This window comes from Tinamus guttatus, unplaced genomic scaffold (assembly GCF_059628265.1).
Source record: "Tinamus guttatus ecotype Peru unplaced genomic scaffold, ASM5962826v1 Tinamus_guttatus_pri_ptg000470l, whole genome shotgun sequence".
In the NCBI taxonomy this organism is placed as follows: domain Eukaryota; kingdom Metazoa; phylum Chordata; class Aves; order Tinamiformes; family Tinamidae; genus Tinamus; species Tinamus guttatus.
The window spans coordinates 680,385-707,812 of record NW_028289004.1 but is presented as its reverse complement, the minus strand read 5'-3'; the positions used below and the strand labels follow the sequence as shown (position 1 = coordinate 707,812).

At 40.0% G+C, this 27,428-nt stretch overlaps 1 protein-coding gene across 1 annotated transcript; it reads right to left on the bottom strand.

Moving 5' to 3' along the window:
* Nucleotides 1–1,012: 1,012 nt before the first annotated feature.
* On the bottom strand, nt 1,013–27,428 carry BEND2 (BEN domain containing 2). The gene is made up of 12 exons (XM_088532767.1): nt 27,086–27,428; nt 16,884–17,045; nt 13,471–13,616; nt 12,383–12,451; nt 12,099–12,173; nt 9,996–10,100; nt 7,756–8,260; nt 6,443–6,643; nt 5,445–5,566; nt 4,749–4,956; nt 3,093–3,296; nt 1,013–1,523 (listed from the first exon to the last, which is right to left on the bottom strand). The coding sequence occupies exons 1-12, from the start codon at nt 27,426–27,428 to the stop codon at nt 1,288–1,290; spliced, it is 2,376 nt and encodes a 791-aa protein (XP_088388893.1). The 3' UTR covers nt 1,013–1,287.

Here is a 27,428-nt window from a genome sequence, read left to right as displayed (position 1 = left end):
TCTGGAAAAAAAAAAATCCCTTTGCTTCCATAAAATTGCTATTGTTCATTTTCGGTTTATAAACAATACTGCGGGAGATGTCAAAATGTGTATACACAGGTATTAATTTCTATTTATGTATTTTTATTATTTTCACGTCCCACTAAGTTCCAAAATGAGATTTTTATTTCTTTTTTTGTAGTTCAGCCCATTAATAAATCTTAGTGTTGGGTGGACATAAAGAAAGGGGAAGACAAGGATAATCATCGCACATCACAGAGTTTAAATTAACAAGGACAGACGACCAGTCTTCAAAAAAGCACCCTAACAAGGCAACTGAGTAACACGCCTGGCCTTGCAGACTAGCACCTGCAACCTTGCACACCAAACACTGTCATGCTGAGTTAGAGAAGCAGTACCACTAATGCTGGTCATCCCTGAGTGCATACAAGCAGCAGAGTATGCGTCTCTGCACCTTAACTGGGGAACTAAAGACTTGAAACGGGTGGAAATTACTCTTTGATAAAACTGTAGTGAGATCCAAATCCTCTAGATAAAAATTGGATCAGATTTGCGCTTTGTGGAAATAAGACATGAAACAGACATACGCCACTGGAGAGTGGACCATGTCCCTGAGGATGTATTTTCCTTGAATTTATGTCAAGACTGAACTAAGTGTTGGGATATTTGTTCTGTGGGCTTCTGTGAGCTTGCAGACCAGATCCAAGGCAGAGGGAAGAAACCATTATTTACTAACAACTGTACTTACATCGTTGTCTGCCTCTTTCCTTATCCTACAACAAAGACTCCTAGAGAAGGGAAAAGAGTGAGAGCTATATATGACAAATTAGCTAGATGCCATTAACAATTGTATTTTCCTTTCTGGATATTACGGGTTACAATACCTAACTTTTATCAAATTTCCTTCCCCACATGTAACAACATACGCTTAACTAGCTACAAATCTTTCCCCAAGGAGGACCATCCCTTCTCTCCCCTTTCCTATCTCCTTTCCTGATGTGATGTGCAGCCAAGTCTTCTGTAATCAAGTTATTCTTTATGACTCACTGAAAGGGAGGGTGCTTTCAGGGGAGAGCACATCACAAACGCCAAAGGGAACAGCAGATGTCAGCTCTCTGGGAAGCACAAGTCCTACTTATACACATAGATAGGGTTTCTAGCTCTCCTGACAACTTTGGTCTTATGAGCATACTATTCAGTGCTGCTGACAGCTTGATGTAATAGGCATCTATGTGGGTTTTATAAAAACCTACTAAACTAAGGTTTGGAGACAGCTGTTAGAGGACTTCAGTCTGTGAGATTGATAGTGTCACCTTCACAGGGCTTCGCTGAAGTGGGACTCTGCGGAGGACTCCTTTTGCTCGATGGTGGCATGGCCAAGAGCCTCCTGCGCATGCCAATGGTAGTCTTCTTGAGGTCGTGCCGGAGGCTGCGGATTGTGCTGTTTATGGCAGCCACGCAAGCCTTCCAATCATGGCCAGTTTCTTTCAGATCAAAGGAGGGGTAGTTCTCTTGAAGAAAGTCTAACAATAAACAAACATACAAGAGCAACTTAGCAATTACTTAGGCAAGTTATATTCTCCTCATGTATTTTTACATATAACTAGACCAATATAAGTGCATGTTACCGAAACAGAAGAGCTGGGCACATTATTAGGCTTAAAAATTCAAAGCTAGAGAGCAGATTTTTCCCCCCTTCTCCTACTTGTTTTGGAATACTTACAAATAAAAAAGAGTCTATGGATTAAAAATGAAATATGTAATATCCTCTCCATCCCTGAGAGCAAGTTGAGACAAAAAATAACAGACGCTGGCCTCAGAGTTAGAGCACAAGATGGGAATTCCTGCAAAGCCTTAGCACATGGCTCACAAAACAGCTTTTTAATGATGCCTTTTCTTTTACAGAAGTCAGTTAATAATTAAGACTCCTGCAAGCCTGCGCAAAGCCCCTTCCTGCTCGACTGGATGGCGCTCATGGAGGAGATGCTGCCATCCAATCCGGCTGTGCTACAGGGTTGAAGAAAAACAGGGTCAGAGGACAATTCCTCCCGGGCCAAACGACATGGTCTGGCTGCACCCATGCAGCCTCACAGCACTTGCTCTGGGACCCATTTGGTGTTCCTGCAGTCCTATGACACAATTTGTGCACTTTTTCAGCCCAAGTGTCACAAAAATACAGTATAGGAGCACGAGGAGATTAAACAGAAAGGTGCTGGCCCTCCTAGGTTAGTGCTCGAGGACACATAGGCTGAGGAAAGCTCACCTTGGCACCTCCCTGCTTATACTGGTCTATCGGGAATGGTCTCTGGCACACAATAACCCTCAAATCATGCCGAGGCACCATCCTGGAGTACAGGCGTGGAACGGACCCGTGCCAAGGAAAAGGCAAGTAATGCAAGTAAAAAGGATAACTAAACTGAGGTGGGGGGGTGAGTTCATCTAGCAGCACAAATGTAACCTCAGAGGCAAAACTGCCACACACCGGAGGAGCTATGAGCCTAGCAGAGCTCAGAGACCTTTTACTATAAAATCCAGATTTTAACCAACCTCCATATACCCTGAACACAAAGGAGTAACAGTTTCAAGATCTGTTAGCAGATGCATTTTGCAAGGTGTGCTCAATCTCCATCTGAAGAGACTGCAAGATCCTCTGGGAAATACAACCTTACTAACCCAGTGAGTTTTTGTCTCACACCGAGATCAAAAAGAAAGAAGGAAAATCCTACATCAAACCAACAGTGCTGGGAGGACATAAAAGACACTCCAGAATCCCACTGCCTGCAATGTGGGATCCAGCCTGGCAACTGACAACCCATAAAGCTTTAGAATTCCTCAAAGGTTCCCCCCCCCGCTCCCCGGATTGTATGCAGAAAAAGAATTACAATGCAAGAAAGACAGAAAAACAAATCAAAGACAGAAATATACTCATGTTGTTTGACCAAACCTTTTCAACTCTAAGATAGGCACAGAGCAAACAGCAGCCAAAAATCTGAAGACCTTTTCCCCTCAAAGAGGCAAGATACAAGGTACAGAATTAATTACTCCTGTTAATTTCCCCAAACTCCCTGCTGAGTAGAGCTCTTTTAACATACCTCTGAGAGCATTAATTCTGTTGCAGTCCAAGGGACTCATGCCACGTTCAAGATTACCGTACACATTGCTTTTCACCAGCACATCTTCCGTGAAGAGATGACGAATTAGGTAGCGAGCTGACAACTCCGGACGAGACTTCCCCTTAGCTACATAAATGACTGAGAAAGGAAGCTGAACATTGCGCCAAGGACTCCCAAGAAGTTCTAGAAAGGATGTTGGGAAGAAAAAACATTTTATTTATGCTATAGATCATGCTTTTACTGTAAAACTAGAACATTTTTGTTTTTCTCTTCATGAAACCTCTAGCTTAGGAAGACCAGAAGAAATGATTGTGTATATATGGATCACACATTTCATCCTGAAAAAAACCTCAAACTTAAAATACAGCTGCTACTATCCTGCAATTGCTCTGGAATTATCAGACCTTACTAACGAACCCACTCTTGCAAAGCAGATGAAGGTGGAGAAGGAAGAAGCATAAGGAAGAATTTTTGGTGATATGCGATCTGTGAAATCTAGTGAGAGAGGAAGAGGAAAAAAAAAAAAGAAAGGGGAAAAAAAAAAGGCATTATTGCTCTTTGCTACCTTAAAAAACCTGATGGATTAAAAATTCATAAAAAGCTATGCACTCAAGTAGATGGACTGATCCTGCTGCTCTTAGAACAGCCGGGGTCCCTATAATCAACTATCAAATTGCAGACCGATGTCAAAATAGCAGAGGGAAAAAAAAATTGCCTGTTCTACAGCAGCAGAACAGAACTTCTGATACACTTCCAGCAAAGCTAGTAATGCTACCTGCATTATTAATGATGACTTTCTGTATAGCTTTCATGCACGTGAAAAGAAAACATTATTCCACATAAATAAATAAAGCTTCATTACTGCAACGGTGCTTAGATCTTGCAAACATTCTGAAAAGAAAATGAATATTTTTAATCACTTCAACCTGACTCCACTGAAAACCTTACCTTAAAAAAAAAAAAAGTAGTAAATTGGAAAGTCTATGGAGTCACTGTAGTCCTAACAAATTTGGGATGCAGTAGTAAATCTGCTTGAGTCCCAGAATGATTTCATTTGAATTATTTCTGTGGTCAGCTAGGCTCAGGCCATTTCCCTGAAGATCTTTACAGCCAGCATATGCAGTATGCAGGATTTTCCATTGATGCATTTGTATATTGTCCTTTAATTTTTTGTTGTTGCAATAAAAAATGTTAAGGTGGCTTTAGGATTAGTTATTCCTAAACTGACAGTTCTATATAAAGAAAGATGTCGTCTTTAAGTTACAATACTACTTGATAGATATTTTGAGCCAGCTCATTCCACTACAGTAAAATATCTGTCAAGTAAGAAAATGGGATAACTGCAAAATAATTCTTGAAACAGTGAGAGAGTGCAAACATATAACTGAACTTCCCAGTCTTTTAGAGGATACATATTGAGAAGTGTGTAGATGAAAATGCGTGTTTTGTTAGACAGAAAATATTCCTGTTTGTTCGCAAGAAAACATACTAAACAGAAAGAGTGTGCTTGCCAAAAGAGGACAAGAGTCACATAGCTAATCCCTTTTGTTATATAATTTATCCTATAGCGCTACCTTCTGCTTCTTACCACGCATTTAAAATATTATACACATAAATGATAATTTCTCAGTTTACCCATAGGTTCCAAAGACTGGAGCTTCTTGACTGAAGGTGTGCCGAGAGCTTCTGGCAATTTATCCCATCCTGAATTCTGTAGTCTGTCAGTGGTGGCTGTTTTCTGAGAGTTTTGAGAATTGCCTTCACTACTCTCACTACAACTTAAATCCATATAAAAGGACGTATCTGAAGTCTCGGTCAATTTTTCTTTCCCTTCAGGTGTCTCCTGAAACATAAATGAAGTTAACAAATGTACTGGATTCTTTACAATAACATTTTAAAGGCAGAGGTAACTGGAATTACAGGTGTTTTGGCAGTGATGTTTCCAACAATATAAAACCCAGATATACACAACTAGATATGCAGGGTCTGACAACAGTACTAGCAGTTACACAGTTTAAGCTCTCAATCAAATCTACTGCTACTCATGAACAACGTTTACAGTATTTTCCTTTTAGTATCCTATGTCTTCCCCACTCCCAATTACTGAATTTGAAGCAGAAGAGCATGATGAAGCAGAGAAGGGGATATTCTGCCAATATGGTACTACTATGGTAGTGGTGTTGGAATCAGAGACCCATGCTAAACTATGCAAAGACAGAACCCAATGAGGCAGTCTCCAATTAGAACGCTCATGTCGTGAGGAGTTTAATAATTAACTAGAGGAAGAAGAACAAACAATATTTAATAACTGATCGCCCTGAGATAACTTACTGTGCGTATTTTTGTTTCAGAACGCAAACAGCGGATCATAGCATTGACGTTTGTGATACAGGTTTTCCAGTCTTTTCCATATTCACTCAAATCATAGTTTGGAAAGTTAGCTGCAAGAAACTCTGCATATAAAATGTAGAAAGACTATTAAGCTTGATGGCAAGAAAGTAACATTTAAGAGCATTCTAATTTAGAAAGAGAATGCTAATAAATGCCTACATTAGGAGCTTTAGATTTCTACCTTTTAAGATGAGATGGAAAACTTGGCTTCAAAGCTGAGCAGCACTACAAAGTTAAGATGGGTAACGATATTTTTGATGTGTTGTGAATAGTATTTTTATTATTCAGCATTTCCTGAATAATATATTATGATACATATATTAATATATCCTCAATAACTGTATAATTTATCATATGAACATTTTTGTTAAAGAAGGACCAAGTAATGCTGATGCTGCAAATAATTCAGGTGGTTTAAAGGAACCTTCCCCATCCTTTAAACAGGAAGGAGAATATAAGCTCACAGATATGTGCCTTGGGATCTGGGTAAATGTCTTGACCGTGTTTAAAAATAAGCTCCACCCATCTTCACTTCTCAAAACAAGCAAGAGAAGTGAGTTTCGGGAGCAGAGAATTTTCATCCCAGGTGTACCATGGTCACAAAAAAAAGAAAACTATTATCACTTTTAAACAAGTTGTTCTGAAAAATTTAGCATGCTGTACTGAACAAATTAGCATGACTGACGAACAAGAAGTGGATGAAACTAGAAGAAATCGAAAGTGTTTCATCCATACTGAAGAACTCAAAACGAACATTAAGAATTACAAGGCAGGTTTTTCTCTCAAAATGAAAGGACACAGCAGTATGGAGCGCATTCACCAGTTTAGTAATCGCTAGACAGTAACAGAACCAGAGAGACTAGGACACCTTGCAAGTTTAGAACTACAATAACAAGCAAAGAAGAAAATAAAAATTTTAATTTTCAAAAGCAACAAACCTCTTATTGCCGCAATTTTGTTAGGGTCCAGTGTTCTGCGCTCTCGCGCACTCACTCCCATAATGCTACACAATAATGTTTCCTTGGGGAACAAAACACGGACCAAGTAGCGTGCTGCGTACTTTGGCTTAGTCTTTTGCCGAGCTTTCATCAAATAGTTTCCCAGAACTTTTACATTTCTCAGTGGGTCACCAACATACTCTTTTACAAAACAAAAGCAATGAAAGAAAAAAAAAAAAAAAGTCACTGAATTGTTAAAAAGGAGTATTTTTTCAAACTGCTTCTTCTAAGATACATCCAGCTACACATAAGAAATTCTCGACAAGCGCTCTCTAGCGCAACTCATTTTACTATATATGAATCCTTACACATACTGAAGACAGAAGCAGCTTTAAATTGGAATGATAAAGAATTAGCTCTCCCATTCATGTTAACCACCAACATAGCTAACCAAAATAACATTACAAAAGAAAATACATTTAAATATAAAGAGGTCCAAGTAGTCCTTTTTGCATATGTGCAGATACTGCCTTAATTGTGTAGACTTTTAAAGACAGTGACCCATGAAGAATGGCATCTGGCATATCCATAGATAGCACTGCTAAATCACCCACTGTATACAAACTCAGACAGGAATATTTGAGCATTTCATCTACAACTCATTTAGCTCTTCAGCTGTACAATGTATTAGGCTTTAAAATGTACTTCTATTTTTGCATGTGCTTGTTATAATGCAGTGACCTATGGAATTCCTCATTTTCTGTGGAGTTAAATATTTCAAAATAAATCAAATATTGTAGGAATTGAGGATGAAGAAAAACTCATAGATAAGGTGCTCTGCAGGAAGAAAACAGGTACTTTCTTCACACAAATTGGTCGTTTTCTTAAAATGTAGAACAATAATACAAATCATATGTCTCACTAAGCTTTACTAACAATCTGATACGTCTTTTTAAAATACAGACATAGTATGCGTTATATTACTGATAACATAGAAACTATTTTGACCTGTATACCTCAAGAGTACTGAGAAAGCATGCAGCACATACTGTGAACCAAAGCCTTTCTGTTATTCTACACAACTACATATACACTGTACTTTAAATTGATTTCTGGCATATTAAACATTCCTATAACAATATTTGTATAATGGAATAATATTTTAAATTCTTTAAATAAAAGGCAGCTAGTTCTGCTTCTTCACTTCTGTCAAATAATGATAAATGCATCTATTTAGGCTTTTTTAGATTTTTTTTTTTTAAATAAGCAGCATTTTCATTTTCAACCTACTCTTCTGATCACAAAGAACTCACCAAAGCTAGGATTGATTGAGACGGAAGAAGACGGCAGCTCTTTGCTAACATTCCCAGATCTGTCTCTGTAATTCACCTGCACACCGTTATTTTCCAAACTGGTCTCAGAAGATGGCGTCATTACTGATGATGTCCCTGGTGAAGCTGCAATGTTGACCGTGCTTTCCACAACGGTGGTTTTCACACTTGATAGTGCAGAAAGGTCAGTGATGCCGTTAGTTGCCGTGTATGGTGAATGCAATGAATGAGTAGAAACTATCGTGGGCAGCGGTGGGCTCTGCCTCAAAACAGGCTGCTGCGATTCGAGTTGAAGAGTCTGTTGAATACGTTTTATTGAGTTGACCTGAACGTGGCCCTTCTGCAGAGCAACCCTTATGACAGGGCTATGCCTTCCCTGGCCCGGTGAAGAGAGATGAAGGCTTGATTCCCTGTCCATCGACTTCGGTACTCCAATTTTTCCCTGGGGCAAGTGACTGGAGCTTCTGTATGCAAAGCCAACTGGTCTCTATGAATATGATTCAGAAAACAATTAAAAGGTTAAATATCGATCTTTTTTTCCCCTCCAACAAACCAGAAAGTTTATTTTTTCCACCACTGGTAACACTCGTCATTTAAGTATCACTTTCAAGAAAGTGCTATTTCTTTTCTCTCTCCCTTAAGTTTCATTTAGACATGAGCAGTATACTGTTCAACTTGTAAATTTCTCAATTTTTTTCCAATGCACTAACACAACTGCCTTCTAAAACACCAGTTAAACGTATAATGAGGAAGACTGCTTTATGAAGGGTTTGTTTGAGTTTAATTAAAACAAACAAACAAAAATCAGAATTTGTCAACAATTGCCATAGCTCACTGAATTCTAAGTGGATATCCTCCACTGCAACACTAACTTCTTTTCAAATGGAAATGATCAAGACCTATTTATTTTTTGTCTCCAGGTTGCCTCTTCATTACTTACTTGCTAGCTGAAAGCATAACTCATTCAGATTTTAACTAGGATAATTCCAAAGGGTATTAAAACAAAACAAACACAGAGAGAGATGGGTTTCTAGATTAAAATAAGTCACTGAGGAAGAGTTACCAAACATACACAGTTTTTACAGTGGCCTGATTATATTCTATCCTTAGAATCTCTAAAAATCTCTGTCCTGAAGAAAGGTTAGTGGACCTGAAACTTTGTCCATTTTGCCAGCAGTGTTCACGTAACTTTTAATCTGAACATTAACACAACTACCCATCAGACGGGACAGTAAAAAAGCAGAAGCCATGGAGATTTGAGTGTGGCTGTCAGGATCAGGCTCTCCCCAAGGCAAGTATTTTGGGATAAACCGATAATACAAATTTGGAGTTATCAAGACAACAACAGAAGTAACAATTCCCAAGCAAAACATAATATCCCATTCATAACTGATGTGCATGAAAATGTCACCATTTTCCCCCCAAATTACATACTCTTACTGGCAATTCTGGGTGTCAGTAGATGTAGAGACGTCTGCCACATAAAAAGCTTTTCAGTGTGGTGGACGAAAGAAAGGTCATCATGGCTTCCATGATCTTCTCAAAAATTATCCATTATGTTTTTCTTTAAGGAGCATTAGTTACTAGTACTAACATTCTGTCTCTTCAGTTAACAGCAGATTAAACATACAATAAAAAAAAAATGCATTGGGTGTACTCAGCATCATGCTTTCTTAGAAACTAACCAAACAAAAAACGCCCAGCATTTTACTAGAAAAAGCACACAAAAAAAACCCAAAAAAAAACAATTTTACCATAACAGACATGACACCACAGTGCTGGGATATAAAAAACAATTAGTTAACTGAAACTTTCCTCCGACTGCAGAAGTGAAGGGATCAATGAGACAGTAATACTATACCTAGTAAAGCAGTAAAACCACTTTGAAGCTGGTCATGCTATACCAGCATACTCAGCCTGAGAAGTAAAACGGGTCTGTCTCTTCTGTCACTACTGGTAAGAGTTTCACAGCATCTACTATGGCATCCAAATTTGATGCTGGCCACTGGCCATTCCATGTGTCAGTAAGGACACAAGAGATTGAAGTCAGGGTATAACAATAATAATAATAAAAAAAATCTACAATAACCTAATTGAAATGGATTCTAAATCTACTAGTTTGCTACTAATTTTAATCTCAGTGTAAGGAAGGGAAATTTTTGAGCATCAGCAGAAAAAATAGAATTAAAAGAAGAAGAACTTTTTAGGTCTTTAATACTCACAGGTTTGAGCAACAGTGGCTTCACACGAGTATGCTGCATTTCTGAGACCTTTTGATGAAGGAGGTCAAATTTTTTATCCAGTTTCTGAATGGCATCATACATGGCCTGACAAAACAAACAAACAAACAAACCACACATACACAACACACAAAGTTGAAAATAATATTGTTTATTGCAAGAATCCAATCTGAAGTTTGATTAAGGCAAAATACCTTCCCTAAAACTGGGTAAGATTCTATGAGCATATTAAAAACTTAAGATATGCAAACAACAATAATAAAATAAATAAATAAACCTGAGGTGCTTACTTGATCCCGTTACTTTAACATAGCTGGCACTTACAGGTTGTTCTTCCTGCTTCCACTAAATGTTTTATTACCTCTAATATTTGGTACACTTCATTTTACATTGGAAAGCTATTACTGACAATCTCCAAGTAAGATGGGTATTATGATACATTATTTTAAGTCACAATAACTTTCTAAGTATGGTTAAAAGGCTTACAGGCAGCCAGTGAAATACTGATTTCTACATCACTATTGGAAAATGCATTTAGAAAAATACAAGTTCTAAAGTAAAATGAAAGGAGGTAACTGATGTATAAAGAAATTTATCTTAGTCCTACATCTCAGAAAAACAGCACTGAAATCCATTGCACTCAACTTTTTAACAATCACAGAATAAACAATGACAAAAACTGAAAAACTACTTATTTGACTGAGAGCATCTAATTGCAGTCATCCATCCCCAAATTCATTAAGTTTTCTCTCAGAGGTTAAAAATTCTTGTTGCTCTATTTAACTAATCGGGTACAAACCCTTTAAAAATATCGTCCTGAAGAACTAAATTCTCAGACATAAAAGACAATAAATCAAAGCATTCAAAGCCCACCAGTTATCAACACACACCGCTCCATGACTCAGGAAAAGTTCCTTCTTCAGTATTTCTAGGATTTAACAACTCAAACTAATACTTACACAGCAATTTAGATATGCCATGACTGAATAAAGAAGATAAAGAATATTAATCAATATCAAAAGCCAACTTGAAAAACTCATACCAGGCACATGTCACTTTTTTGCACTAACAGCTGGTAAGGCCATTATAACTGAAAGACTTATAAAAAGGAAATGTGTATCTACAGCTAAGTAAAGCAATTATTTGTGTGACTGATCTACTCCTTAACCACAGAGAAAGTCTTAAAAATACATATGTCTATGAAAACCACAAAAATTGCAGGAAGGACTCAGTAGTAGACGAAGAATCTGCAACTATTTTCAGCTTCAGCAAAATAATTGCTGGGCCTGAAGATCATAGCTACCTTTAAGATTTATTATTCCTAGACAAAGAATCTATACATCTTCTGGAAACTTACTGTAATCTCAAGGAAGCTCTGGAAGGCCTTAAAAACGTATGGGGAACCAAGGCAATATTGGGTGACTTTGGGAAACCCTAATACATACTCACAAGTTTGGAGGAAGATTTACTTAGAGGAGGGGGATACTAATAGGAGTAGGGAGAAGAAACAGGGATATTAGACAACAGCAGAGGCTGTAGTTTCTCACTAACACTACCTGTTACAGTAAGTACATTCCCAGACAAGTATGTGTATTACTCCATTTTCTTCTACACATTGCTGGATATATCCCTAATGAGACTTAGGAGATATTAATAGCTAGCTACAAGACACTCAAAAGTTATCCTGTCTAGAGCAAAAGACATTCACACTGCACTTCAGAATTGGGCAACTCTGGTCTTTGCAAGTACTCACTACATAAATAAAGGATGCTTTTAGTTTTCCACCAGTACAGTAATATTCAATCTTGACAATTACCACTTCATAAGTCATAAGCAAAGAATTCACCAAAACCAACATAATCAGGACTCTGGCATTATTTTAAAAGCAAGTATCAGGTACTTTCAAAAACCAGGGGAACTAACAGTCAAATCTCCCACATTACCATAAAGCCCTCCACAAGTCACTAGACTTAACATTTTGTATTAGAGCTGAACATTTGAAAAGGCAGCTACAGATTACAACTCTTCCTAAAATTTAACTAAAAAAATTGTTTCAGGGAAATTTCAGAGCAGGGGGAAAGATACCTGGCAATAGCTGAGGACCTCCATAAGAGTTTTCTGCAGGTCTCCCGTGTAAGAAGCTTCAGATACGATACTCCCCTTTTTCAGTGAAAATAATGAAAAAGAATGTAAGCTATAATTTCTACACAGCTTTAAGATATCACATTAAGCCAAGAATCCCAACTTCAAGCCTCACATACTATTTTATTCTATCCTAAAACATGCATCCCCAAAGCAAATTTACAAACTCAGTCAAAAAACAAAGAAACTATAAGAGCATTAAAAAAAAAAAAAAACCCCGAACTTACACATTCATAGTCTGGTTCGTACTCATAAATGACACTGTCACTCTCTTCATATTCTCCTTCTGTTCTCATCTGGAAAATAACATTTAGAACTTATGTTCTGAATAATGAAAGAATTCAAAGCACAAAACTCCACAGAAAACTGGTTAAGAATCCAACCCGGCCTTTCAGATGTATCTATATTCCCTCCACTGGCTAAAAACAGGGCCGAGGAAATGAAACTTAACCCAAGCATCTCATTATTACAGGCATGGTTAGGCCATTTGAATACTCACTTCATTTTTGGTTTAATAGTTTTTTGTTTTATATAAAAATACATGGTATTATATAAATTAACAACAGATTTATTTTGTTATATTGAGAGGTCAGAATTTTGTCAGCTTAGGAATTAAGTCGTTAACATGAGCCTCCACAAAGATTTTTACTCTAATTTAAATAAATCTATTCAAATCCTACATATTTATTTCAATGGGTATAATTCTGCATGCAGATATTGCAAAAACAACCAATTCACCATCTAAACAAAATATATTTTTTTCTGCATGAAAACTGCTTCTGGATAGGAACCAACAGTGCCACCATCTGGACAATTTTTACCTTTTTTTTTTTTTTTTTTAAATTGATGAGAGCATTTCCTACCCAGCATATATGATGAATTTTGTAATTTGGTCTTGAATTCATACTTAGTCCAGCCTAATTTAAAGAATAAGAAGAAAAAAAAAAAAGGTTAAAAATTGTACAACTGGCAGAACGTATGCAATCTGTCCTTGAATTGTTGACACGTAATGTTGCATAAGGATTTGCCACTAATTTACACAAGGATTTATTTACTTCTAAATAACAACATCCACATGGGTTATTAGCACAACGACTTCCCTGTTTGGACTAACTGGTTTTATACATATGCATAGTACCCAGCACAAGGCTTTATCCTTGCTAGGTGCTTCCAGGCACTACATGCTACATTGATATCCCACTCTATACTTCTTCACAGTGATTTCATGGAATAAGGATGGGCTAGAGAAGAAATGGCATTTCCAATAACATTGCTCTGGTCTCAAAATAAAGTACTACTGTTTGGCTACACATACCACATTTTGTCGCACTAGAGTAGGGGCAAATCGTTTTCTTTTATTATGTGAAAACACATAATCCATTTTCTCCGGGTTGTGAGCATTTCCTCTCTGCATACTTGCAGAATGGCTCATCTGTGATACCACTGAGAAGCCTTCACTTCCTGCAAAAGTGGAGAGAAAGCAAAGCACATCAGCAGGTTTCTGACACTGAATTAAATATTTGGCTAGAAAAGCATGCAGTCACACATTTCTTAACTTTAAATCACTTGGTTAGTTGAGATCTGTTTACTACCATATTATTAAACACTTGCTAATGCAATTTCTTTAGATTTAAAAATCAGAAGACTGAAACTAACATTCTTTCTTCGAAATTCTCTCCAGCTTCCCTTTCCACTTGACTTCATTTTCAATCCCCACCTCCGTGTCCACCTATAGCAAGTTAAAAAATTAAAAACCCCAACAAAACCAACAAACTGAAATTCTGTCAATGTGCTTGCAATGCAAAACATGGCTCCCACTACTGGTATTTGCTCAGTCCTCATCTGTCTCTTCCCCTTTTATGATTTTCCCCCCCCCTCTATGGTTTTGTCATTGAATGACTGTGCAGTGAAGTGATCCAGTCCTGTTCTCTCCTCTGTTGAGTCAACTGCGTAGAGCTGGGATCCACAAACACAAGCTACTCACACCTGATACACCATACCCAAGCAACTATCATCTTGCAAAAAAAAAAAATTGCAAATACCTCACCAAATAACATCTGATAAATTTTAACTGATGTGTATAGCTGCAAACAAACAACCTGGAATATGCTTAGTTTTAAAGATTCTGCAAATTAAATAAATTTTTCCATAATTAACTGGAAGAAAAAAAAGATTATGTATGTGCATATATATATATACTACTGCATCCTGAAAGAGGCAGGATCCTCTTGTCCTTCATTTTATCATGGACAAACAGCTAAGCTGTAGAGCTAGACCACCAGTACGTTGCAAATGGATTCTGAAGGGACAGAAAGAGGCCTAAAAATAAGGATGTGAGAGGGCGATCAATGTATACTGTAGTCCTGGCCCACAAAATTATTTCAGGGCATGGACTCTTCTCTTAAGAGAGTCTGCATATTACTCAGTATAAGGAGTCTGTGTAGTACAAAAATAGGGCTCTAAGGCTGCTGCTTGAAGCTTGCCATGAGAAACAGGCAAGGGGGAAGCTGGAGAAGGTACCACTGCCACTCCTTGGAGACAGGGGTGGACTAGGATCCTTCATGCTTAACTTATAAATATAATTTAAAGTAATACAGTCTTTAACAAAGGAACTCTCTCTTCCCTATTTTCCTCCTTGATTTCTGTATGTTTTTGCTAAAGACTGAGGCAAGCACTACATAAAGAACAACTGTGGAAGGAAAGATGTTGAAAGACAAGGAAGACTTGAACTACATGAGATCTTGAAACAGTTCACAGAAATCAGCATAAAAGACAACACCAAGACTCAAACCGTTCTATCTGCTATAAAAGCTTTTTGGAAATTAACCCAGGTTGAAGTAGTATGTGGGATGACTTTGTGGATACTTGCATTAAGTTCCTCCAAGTAAAAGGGGCAATATAAGAAAAAGCACATAGGTACTTATTACTTTTACAAAATAATGGAACTGACTTCATGGCCTGTCTACAAGACAGAAGCAATATCTCAGAAGTAAATGAGGAGAATAACAATCCAATGGATAGAGTCAAGCTATAACGACACTGAAAGCAAAGACAGCAGCCTTGCATACCAGAAGAGGTAGTGCCAGAGACGAGATAGAAAAATGCTAATATATTTAACACCAGTGTAAAGAGACCTTTCTTTGCAGGAAATATCCCTATCAGTATTTCTTGATAAGTCAAAACTGCATATGCCAGTATCATTTGCAAAACAGAAAGTTATTTCATTGACTCGTATACAAGTGACAAGAGCCTGGATAAGAGCTGTAGCAGAGCTGAGGGATGCTGTACAAAAAATCTGCTATTTGACTATACTAACTTAATTACTAAATGTCATTTGTTATCATGACATTAATGAGAAAAACACTGCTGAGTATTTACTCTCTTGAGTGAAGATTACAAGACTGAGCCACCCCTCCCTTTCCCACCCAACTTTGGAGACCGCTTCCCTTCCCAACTAATCCCACATATCTATCCTTGCCACACAGACCTAGCTAATGTTCATCTAAACACTCCAGAACTAGAGTCTGGGACTTAGCTGCCTTCTGTGGGGCAAACACTGATACAGGCAAGAAAGCATACTGAAGGCATGAAGGGTGCAAAGCAGCAGGATTAGCACCAAGACATAGCAAACTCCCTCGAATACAAGATACTTTCTGAGACCAAAGCAGAGTTGTGTTAAATAAGCTAATCAACTTCCTGATTAACCAGTGTAATTTAGATTGAGACCTAGATTTGAGTGAGAACTTAAACAGAAATGCTAAAGTGGTGCTCAGTTTTTAGGTCATGAATGGATGAGTAAAAGACCTAATGGTGCTGTCCTGCTGCATAGGAGAAAAATAAGGATGTAGATCTGCATCTCACTGATGCTGAGCTTTCTCTGTCAGCTCAGTACCTGTAAGTAAGAAGATACAAGCCTAAGTGCAACAAGCTTGCACAGACAGAACCAAATCTGGCGAAAAGGGACTGCTCTACAAAGTATCAACCTAGGAGGGTGGTTGAATAAAAAAAAAAAAAAGCTGAGAAAATTTCTGTACAAATAGTACACCATCTCTTGCTGATAATGAAATAATTATTTATTTCCTGAAACCTAAGCAAATAACAGCTTCTTGGTTAGGCTTTTTTGCTCTTAAACAGAGCAAAGTGTACAGAAAAATTAGACTGTACTCTACTGGGAAGTAGAAGACATGAAAAAACTTTTCAAAAGCATATACTGACACTAGAGAACAGATATATGACTTGACTCTGCTGAGGAGAAATACCGACAAGAACCTCTATAATATCATCTAATTGAAAAGAAAGATAATAAATTTTAACATTACAGATATTCTCCTTGCTAACTTTGTAATGCTGCTGCTGGACTTAGTTTAAATGCTCACAACAGATACAACTGCTTTGAAATCACTATATTTTTTTTAGCATTCAAAAATCAAAGTCTCTCTGAAATTTATTTTTCAAATCACATACTAATCATTAGCTAATTAATTCTTAAGTAGACATAAGAAAGTCTCCATTTAAGCATAACATTTCAGTGAGTTTACTAAGACCTTTGAAGTAAACAGGTAAGTAGCAGCTCATTTTTAATGTCACTGCCAAACAATTTCTACCTTTTTATTAAAAGCATTTTACAGATATGGGTAGCAGAAAACATTAAAGACATCAGCACAAACACAGAGCAAAAAGACTTGCTACCCAGTAGCTACTGGATCACAAGAAGTGTACTCTAATTACCATATGCAAGGTGAGCCACATGGTGGACATCACTGTTCTCTTCCAAGTTTTCTTCCATTGACACGCAGCTTTGTGTGGACACCCCGTTTTCTCTATCTTCCACTTCAGAATTGTCAATAACCGCTGCTTCAACGTCATCCCCAACGCTCGCAGAAACATAATCTATTAGCATAAATAGAAAGAGAAAATATAAGACTGGGTACTATGCTGCATATCAGCTGTAGTACTTTTATCATATCTAAGATAACCTGAGTTATACCACAGCCTAACTTCAAAGAAATAGTTTCAGTTTGGTGTTTAAATGTGAAGCTACTTTTAAGCACAAAGGTCTTAAACACTTGCAGAGGAAGCAGCTTCCTACTGTGAGAGATTTCTGAAGACACTCTAACCTAACTCTTCCTATAGCATCCAATTTCAACACCAACAGCCAATACCACGCACTGCTGAAAGTTTCCCTATCATCTACATTCAAGTACCAACAGGGAAAGAATCACAATTGATTTGTTTTTGAAGTTATGCTTCCCTAAATAAAAATCTTAAATACATTTGAAGCAAATCAATCTACAAATGCTAAATGCATATCATTCATAACAAATCAGACACTGGTTCTCAATATGAGATGAAAGGCAGAAACACTGAAGGTGTATCTTCTGAAATACTTTTTTCCATTCAACCAAGATTTAAATTTTTTTCCAATTCCCAAGAAAATTCTGGTATCAGAATTCTTATATCTGGGATCTGACAAGGGAATTTACTTCCAATGAAAGAAATTAATGGAAAGAATCAAACAGTAAAGCACTGAAGTTAGGAAGTACAACTTAAATTCAGCTAGCACACATGCATAATGACACTAATTCTATGAACATATGCTGCATTTTCCACAGGATCTCTGCCTCATTCAGTGCATAGGATGGACTGAACTTCAGGGATGATTCAGGACTGTATAACGTGTGTAACAGTAGCTTGCTTCTTTACTCTTGTACAAAGATTTCACTCCAAACTTTGCTCCCTTCCCTCTACCCCAGTTTCTCAAGAGACCTGAAGTGGGGTGGTGAGGGGAGGTTCCGGAGGGGAAGGCTGTCTTTCACAGACTATAGTTTTTCCGCTTTGGTCAATGCTCCCATCTAATTCAGAAAAACATTGAAGCAGACAGGTGAGGATTTGGCTGTCACCAGATTAGGTAACACCACTTCAGCAACCAACAGGAGCACCTGTAAAGCTGATTCAGGTGGACTTGAGCAAAACATTTAAATACTTTTTTTTGTTGACCCAGAGAGTTGTATCAAAGGGAATGAGTTGAGAGAAAGGTGAGAAATGTGCATTTGCAACAAAATAAGTGTGAATGGAAACGTATCAGCCAAATTCTCTATCAGTATGCTCTCATAAAAGAAAAGAAAGAATATTTTAAAATTTGCAAACCGTCCATGTAGGATTACGAGAATTCTATAGGCAGTTGCAGCTTTCTGATGTCCATGAAGGTCCATCAGCATAACTGGTTATTTCAACACTACAACATTGGGGAAGTTGCTACAAAACAGGTAGAGTCACACACGTCATACCTTTGGAGATTAAAGAAGTGATTGGTGTTCTACCTGCCTTGACTCTTAAGTCAGTAGACTGATTTAAATGTTACAGCTGTAGCTTAGCTACATTTGTCACCAAGAAAATCTTAAAGGCAAAATAGACAAAACATTTTTGAGCTAAAAGAATTGTCAACAAACATTAATTGTTGAAGAAAAAACCTCAGGTTATAGTCCTATATATGCACTTTTGGTGCTTTTAAACATAGCAGCAAACAATACAAAATGCCCATCTACCTCTTTCAAGTGGAAATCATGAGTGCTGATTAACTCACACTCTTGGGCGTGAGGAGGTGGGAAATCAGAGTAAAATAAAGCTATTAAAATACTTCTAACTTATGACTTGAATAAAGATACAGCCACATTTCTTGCAGCACAGAAAATTGGTAGGTTCACCGCATTAATCAACTCCACCGACACAAGATATCCTGACATGGGCATTCAGAGGATTCCAGTAAGTCTTTAAAAGCAGTTATAAATAATTATTTTAAAAAGTATGATTAAGAAAATATTTTAGATTTATACAATTCAAATAGGAATTTTACTGTGAATTATACATTAGAGCAAGATGTACTAAATAGGCTGACTCACCCACTTATTGCAATAAATTGTCAATTTAAGAAAACTCTGAATTCCTGTCAAAACTGAAATCACATTAAATTTAGAATTAGAATTTAGTCACTTTAAATTTAGAAAACACTAAGCAAATTTCCAGCTTAGACTTGATGCATGCTCAGGGTTGTATAAAAAGTTACTTTATTAAACATAATTTGTCATATTCTATACTGCAAAGCAGCATAATCTAAGGCAGAGTTTCATAAAAATTGCGCTATACAAAAGGTAGTTGTGGACAGAAGGGTGTTGTGAAATGACTAACTTTGGATCCTAGGATTGGAGGGGTGCCAATTTAACAACTGCTTATGCACATTATTTAGGATTTTTTCATCATTTTCTTCTGAACAAAACTATCAGATAGCAGCTGTTTTCAAGAGCAAAAGGAACTTCAAGTCAGGTGTATCTTTCATATTGATTTACAAGCAAAATGTTCAACTATGTAGGGCACAGTTAGGTACAAGTTAAACATCAAGTTATTGCTTTTATCCAGCAAAATATATGCAAGTATCATAAAAAAAATCTATTTCTAGTAGCCAATAAAATATATATTTTAAAGCAATTATCGATGATCTTCTTCGGAAATACTATTGTTTGCTCGACAGGCTCCAGCAGCCAACTGACTAATTATGTGTTTTATACAGCTCTTTCCCCTATCTCCAAATCAAAATACAGTAATATATGCTTTGTGAAAAGAGTTCAAAGAGAGAAGACGCACGTGAAGGAGGTAACAGCTCTGTTTGGCTTTCTCTGACTAAAACTGCAACATAAATAAAAAAAAAAAAAGAGGAAAAAATCATTTAGTACTAAAAAGAGGTTGATATAAAACATGTTGAGAAAAATGTTAAACAAACTAAACAAAACAAACACACACACACACTTTGAAAGTTCAAAGGAGGACTGCTGCAGAGACACTATTCTGGAAATCACTGGAAATCTGACCTCACACAGAACTGAAGTTTCCACACTTACTTCTTCCGGGCTCCATTCATAGCCCTCAATTTTACTGTTTTCAAACATCTGAGATTAGTCCAGGAAAATCCATAAATTTGTGAATATTTGCTGGGTAAGGGGGAAAGAAATCTACTCATTTATCAGAAGAAATTCAAGAATAACTTCAAATTTGAACTTGTTATTAAAAATTACAGCAATACAATCTCTTAATTGAAAAAAAGAATGCTCTCCTGACATCTGAACACTTTTGAACAAAGCTGTTTACACTGGAGAACCATTTACCTTAAATCTGGGACCTGCCTTTTCTACTCTAAAAAGTTAAACCTATCAAGTTATAAATAAGTGAAAAGTTAGAGTACTCAAGTAACCAATTAAGACCACAGTAATACCTATCTGTTAAATTTTCCAAATTTACTAATCCATCCTGGGCAGACTATTAGACTCTTCCCTTGGGTGGTTTCCCCTGACTGACAGAGATTACTAGGTAGAGAAACTGTTTGGAAGCCAATTCTCTTTCTCCTGGGCACAGTGCAGAAAAGACATTTGACAGGAACCCAAGTAGAAGGGTAAGAAGGTCTTAACTAGTGTGGAAAGCCACAGAAAAGATGAATATGGGAGTCAGGGTGGGGAAGGAAGAAAAGAAAAAAAAACCACTTTGTTTTGGGATGCGATTTGTAGTTAATACAAATCAAGCAAACCATCACCAATTGAAAAAAAAAAAAAAGTATATTAAGGAACTGATCTGCATTAAAACTACCTCCCAGAAGCAAAGACAGCTACATTAACCTGATCCTATTTGATTTACAACCAAGCAGCAAGGCCAGAATAAGAAACGTAATCAATACAAGGGGGAAGACAGGGACAACAGACAGGAACAGCAGCATTATGACTTCTTTTAGTGGCAGCATCACCTTAACCCAGCTTCAAGCAACCATTTACAACATTCATTGAATCTCACTGCAGATGTAATTGATGCAAGTCTTACATTTGTATGCTCTTACACTCAAAGCTACGAGTACAGAGGTGCAACCAGGAGCGACACATCAGCTGAAGTGTGAAGACAGTTGCCAGACTACTTTTCCTTCTCTAAGCAGACTGCTAATTAAACATACCACCTATGCCACTGGGATAAGGATGGGCTTGTACTGAGTCACATATGATCTGATGAATGCCCTCATTTAGTGCACAAGCAGAAATACAGGTAATTGGGAAGTACTGGACTGCAAAAAGAGGGGGGGAATGATCTGAGGGGCTTAAGCACAAACTAGTACTGAAGTCTCTCCCAGCCATCACAACAGAGTTCCTATATACTGCTAGCAAAATCACCAAATTGAAGTCTCCACAGAAAGCCAATGCTTGTTCTTTTTTTCTAGTCACTCAGCTAAACACATCTCTTATCTTTCTGCAAACATGATCTGCATACTGCCAGATGCAACTGCCAGCAATGCAAACTCTGTACAAAACAAACCAAACTCTATAAAGGTGCCCAGCTACTGTGCTCAGAAAAACTGGGTACCATCCATCTTAAGATGGGTGCTTCAATGTAGTATACTTCTGATAAGTAAGCAACCAGATTAAGGACAAAACTCCTTAGTCAGAATCTTAATGCCTGAAATTTGCAACAGGCTAAGAAATTGGGATCACATATTGAGCAAACAAAAGCCAATTACTATGTTTAGCAGCAGAATAGTGAACCCATATTTCCTGTGGCTTTAAGTTTCATAGTTGGGTTATCAAGAGGCTAGCAAGATCGAAACTCAAGACAAGCCACACAAAGCGTTCTCTGATGTTTAGTGAGACTTGAGAACATATCTCAAACTGAGGAATATTTTAACAGCACCTCTTTTCTACAGCCAATGAATATAAAAAGAAAGATTAATATTTCTCAGATTGCTAAACTATAGCTGAAGTCTGTCCAGAGATGGAAACATTACCAAGGCCAAAGTAAGAACGACACACTATGTACTACAGTTGCTTGATGTTTAGACCAGAATTGCTCTGCTCCCACCCTCTTAATTTGCCTCTGCTTCATGCTGGTGCTGACACTTGTGCAGCCACCAAGTGAACTGGCCAAAACCTTTCTCAACCAAAAGTAAGATTAGGTTTTAGCCAGAAAAGCTCCCTGAACCAGGAAGACACACAAACACCTTGGCCATAGGAGCAAGAGGTGCCTGGAACCTCTGGACTAGATTAGTTGTCGGGGTTGTGATAGCAATGACAAATTTGAGTTTAGGCTGATGCAAAACTATACACACAGTATTCCTTGGGAGTGCAAGCTGAATTATCAGCATGCAGTTCATGCACGTATGCTTGCCTTAGTATTTAATCAATTAAAATAAAACCCATACAGGTCTGAGATACGTTCAGTTACACTAGACCTTGTTCCTTCCTACTAGAAGGTCACTAGACAGGCCAGGCGCTGCGTCTGGCGGCATCACCCTTTTCCACGGCTCAGGCTTTGCACCCGTGCAGTTGCAGCACTCAGGGCTGCCACGGCCGAGGCGCCGCAGCCCCTCGACAGCGCCTTCCCACGCTGCAGGGCGCTCGCCCGCCATTTGAGCACCAGAGCGAAGCCTTCCCCCAGGGCGCCTGACGCAACGCGGCCGCCCGCGTCCCCGAGGTGAGCCCCGCCACGTTACCTCCTCTCCCCGAGCGGGCCGCGCCGCGCATGGCCGCCGCCGTGGCGGGCGCCCGGCTGCGGAGCGGGCGACGGCGCGGGAGGCCGCTGGGACGCGGCGGGTAAGGGCCGCGCCGCCCCCTCCCCCATGGCCGCGCCGCGCGCCTCGACCGTTAACGGTTGCAGGCCCCCTCCCCCCCGGGCGGCCGCAGCGCGCGCGCCACCTCCAACGGACCCGCGCGCCGCCCGCCCCCCGCGGCGGCGACGGGCAGGCGCGCCAGCCAACGGGACGCGCCCGCCACGCCGCGGCCGGCCAATGGGAGCGCGCCACGGGGGCGTGGCCCGGCCGGCGCCGCCAGCAGCGTCGGGGCCGTTGCGGGCGATGAGGGAGCGTTTTGTGCTGGCGCCAACGGCTCCCGGCCGCGGCGGAGCGGACGGCCTTACCCGCACCCTCACCCTCGGCGGACATGGCAGCTCCTGGGGCGGCGCGGGGAGAGCCGCGGCTCCGGCGCAAGCAGGTGTGGCCGGAACGCGCCGTTGGGAACGGAAGCGGCTCCGCGGAGGCGAGCGAGAAACTGTTTTGAAGCAGTGCGGCTGCGCGCTGCGCGCCGCGGCGCGCCTGGCAAACGGGAGCCCGGCGGGGGCGGTGCCGCCTCTGCCTGCTCCTCCTCCTCCGCCGCCGCCACCGCCTCCGCCGCCGCCCGGCCCGAGGTGCGATGCCGGCCCGCGCCTGCCGGCGGCGCCCCGGAGCCGCGACGGCGGTTTTCCCAGCGCTCCCGGTTGCAGCGGCGTTGTGGCGGGGAGCTCGGTCCACTCTCCCGGCAGGAGCCGAGGATCCGCGTTTGGGGAAGCGCCGCGTCACCGCAGAGCCCCCCTGGGGTTCTCGGGTGCCCTCTGCGATACGCGGCTGTCCCCATATCTGTGCGTGAGGAAAAGCGGCTTCGAAATGCCCACCAAAACGGCTCGTGCCTTGTGGTGCTGCCAAATAGGAGCATAAGGCCCCTGGGTTTTGAGTAACTCAAGTTTTCACCCATTTTTATATGGATGCCCTTGAGCCTGCTACCAAATATTTGCAAGAGCATCATTTCCTATTTATTTCCTATTCCTGTTTAAAGCTGGAAGACTTAAAAGCTCTGTCTTCTGCTTGTCCTTTAGCGTGTTTCTCTTTGCTTCTAGTATTGGTGAGAAGGGGAGAAGAGCCATATTCTGTACAGCTAATTGCTTACCTGTGAGAAAGCAGCTGTAATAACTACATCTGCATTAAAGGTCTAGTTACAGACTTAGCCTCATAAGCATTTTGATAAAACCTGGAGGGTTACTCTGTTTCCTTTATCCTGTTACATTCTTCAGTAACGTTTTAAAGTTTTTTTCTGTCTTTGAGATTGGTAGCAAGATAGTAGGCAGGCATCTTCAAGGCCAATGTGCAATCACATCATATGGTATGTCCACTTTCCTGTGCAATTGCATTTTCCAACAACAAACTTTTTTTTTTTTTGACATTTTTAAGCACTGTGTTGGAAGACCATCAAATGCGCTAAGACTTAACTTTCCTGTAAAGCTTGAGGTCACTGGAAAATGGCCAAGTAATAGGGAAGTCCGGAAAATGTTATCTTTCTTCTTTTTTTTTTTTTTAATCTGCCAGAAGCCAAGAAGACTTCTTTTATGATAGAGCAGTATGTTGTATGGCAATAAGGAAGCAGATCCTGAAAGAAAAGGTCTGGGAACGGGCAGGTCTTGGAAGGTGTCAAGGCTGAAGGTAATCAGGATTTGTTTGATGTTTCGCCTGGCTTTGCTGTGTGAAATGGCCAGAATTGCACCACGTTATTAGGATAATATGATTTTGTCTCAGTGCTTGATGGGGTATGGTCTGTATTTCATTCACTTTGCTTTGGATCAGCCCTTAAATTACACACAAAAATTATGAAAGTGGTGAAAGCACAGAGTCAAAGAAAAGGCTCCAGATGATTCCCTTTCATCTTTCTAGCGTTTTAAAGTGTTCATAAAGACATTTGTATTTGTTACCTGTAAAAAAGAGCTATCTGACTGCTACTGAGTAAGCTGATAATGAGCAGCAGAAGGAGGTGCTTCTAAAAAGGAGCAAAAAGAAATACTTTTAAAAATTGTAAGGATGAACACAGGATGCTAGTAGTAATGCAGTAGTCCTGTACTAGTTTGTTAAGTAAGTTTAGGAAATGAATGCCTTTTTTTTTGTTCAGATTTTGTTCAGATATTCATAGAAACTTTTCATCCATTTTTTTTTCCAGCTTTGTAGGATTGTTAAACAACTAAAAGCTAAACTGACTCAGGTAGCAAACAGGTCAAGCCACATTTTCTAACGTGGTACTTTAATAATTTTCTGTCTTGGTGAAAACCATGGGGGGAAATTCCACAGGAAACTCACTGGATGATTACTTTTTTTGTAGATGTTTTTTGATGGATATAAAAAGGGAGCAGCCTAACTCCAAATCAAAACTCTTACTATTACATTTGTTCAGGGCAGTTACCAAAAAGGTATTTATTTTTCTGCCTTATTAGTTAACATCTTACAAGTCAGTATGGAGAATATCGCTGCAGTGTTGATGGGCAGATTGATTTGGCTGATGCCAAATCAGCTGGAGGATGTATATCCTCCGATTAGTTCTGGGAGAGAATGTAGTCAGGTGATATGATGGTGAAAATCTTTCCACTTCTCCTGAAGGAATTAAGACTGACATTTTAAGTCGGCAGAGCTGGGTAACCAGCATTTGAGAACTTGAGAGAGATGTTTGAAGAAGGATCTTGGCCAATCATGTTGGGCAGTGGAACAGTTTCAGGTGAATGTTAACACTCTGATAGGTAAAAATACATGTGGGACAAGTTGGGTAATTTGAAATCCGCTAGCCTGACATTGATCCCAGGAAGGTATCAGAGCACTTAATACATTTGGCACCAAGTGAAAAATTAAAGCAGGAAAATATAATTAATACCATAGAAAAAAAATGGATTTATGGAAAGCAAAATCTGTCAAACACTTGCCCTTAGTCCTGTTGTAGAAATCAACGGTGGACCCGCAGTCAGGAGTCTGCATCCCTGTTCCTGGAAGGACAATTTTCCAGGAGCTGGCTGGATGTGGAGAGCAGGTGACTGTTGCTTGCAGGAATTCCCCAAAGTGGCTATGCTAACAGTGAAGTGTTGCAAAAATCAGGATTGTCCCCTGGCTGAGAAAATAGCTTGTAAAGCTAAATGGGGCCATGTGACCCACCACCCAGATTCAGAAAATACTCGGATTCTGGAGACAGGATTTAATCTCCCAAAGACCCCCACCTCCCCAGCAAGGGCCACAAACCACCTTCCTTTCTTTTCCCCGGTTTTGGCCCATGCCTGGAAGCGCAGTCATCATCTCGGCCATTTTCATTGAAATCCCCCCATTGTCTCTGTGTGTGGCGCATATCCGGGCACTGCTGCAGGCCCTTGTTATTCTGCTGCGCAGGACAGGCGCTTTGTGAGGCCTCATGATAAACATCTGGTAGCCAAAAAGGCTGCTTTCCCGCTGCTCATGGGCTGCTTTTAAAAGTGTAGCATTAAACCAGTTGTGCTGCCCGTTGCTGCCCCTTGCTACTTAGCCCAGGGGATAGAAAACTGGCTGGGCAGTGGGAATCGCGGCTTGTGCTTCCCGGGAGAGTAACCTCACTGCATGTCCACAGAACGGCCCGTTTCATCTGCTGAGAGTGCTGTGCTCGTCTGTAAGGAGCATCGTGTCTCTCGCCAGGAGAGGAATCGGGGTGGAGAGCTGTGTTCAGCCCGCTCATCCGGGCAGCGTCCGGACGGTATGCACCGCGTGTGGAGCGACGGGTGGAGTGGGGAGAAGGACACTGCCTGCCTGACCCCGCACACCAGTCCCCTCTCTGAGGTGGGATTGGCGCTATGATCCAGCGCCCCTTCTGATAAGTTCTGATGTAAGTGACAACTGGAAATAGGAATTAATCATGCCCCACACTAACTCGAGGAGCTCCTCCCAGCTCGGTGGCCTGCTCTGATGGCCTGAATTGCCAGCTTGTTGAGGACACAATAGCAAGACTATGGGAAGGTTCTTCTGGGGGTGGGGGCAGTGACAGAGGGACCAAAAATTTAGATGTAGCATCTAAATTTTAGCACTTGTGTGCTTTATTATCTTCAAAAAGACTTAACTCTTCATGATATATACATCCCATATATATATACATGTTTACGCCTGTCACCGAAAGCCGGGAATAAACCTCTTAACACCAATATAGTACTAAGAAGCAGGCATTGGCTTTATTGCAGCTCTGGGTGCACGGGGAATAGCTCCACCTATCGTGCACACCCTAAGGTGCGCTTGCTCAATCTTTTATTTCTCTCTTATCTACATATGCATTAGACTCTAGGACTAATCATACATACTCCTTCTATTTCCCAGGGGTAATTACAATATGCCCCACCCTCGTGTTCTCTCTGTTCCTCTGGTGGTCTTCTGGGGTCTTCTGAGACCCCCTGGTTGTCATCTCGCTGTGTCCACTTGATGACAACCTGGGACTCACTTCCAGATATGGCCCCATTCTCACTCAGAGGCCCTGTTTTGGTCGTACTACCCAGTTCCAGACAGTTCTTTGAAGATATGGTGGGCCTTATCTTCGTTTTCAACCGGTCTTTGCTGTTTTGTCCATATCCTCTCATGATGTCCCAGGAACATTTGCTGTTTTGTCTGTATTTTTTGGCGACAATGGTGAAAACGTGTCCTTGGGTGCATTCTCTTCCGGGGTTTCTCATAACACTCCCACACAT

Bases quoted from the DNA above. Each gene is read 5' to 3' on its own strand.
- BEND2 (XM_088532767.1), bottom strand. From the start codon at position 27,428: ATGTGTGGGAGTGTTATGAGAAACCCCGGAAGAGAATGCACCCAAGGA. The intron at 12,174-12,382 runs GTAAGTTCGGGG...TCACTGAAAAAG, and splicing joins ACGAACCAGACTATGAATGT to GGGAGTATCGTATCTGAAGC. The intron at 10,101-12,098 runs GTATCTTTCCCC...TTGTTTTGTCAG, and splicing joins AGGTCCTCAGCTATTGCCAG to GCCATGTATGATGCCATTCA.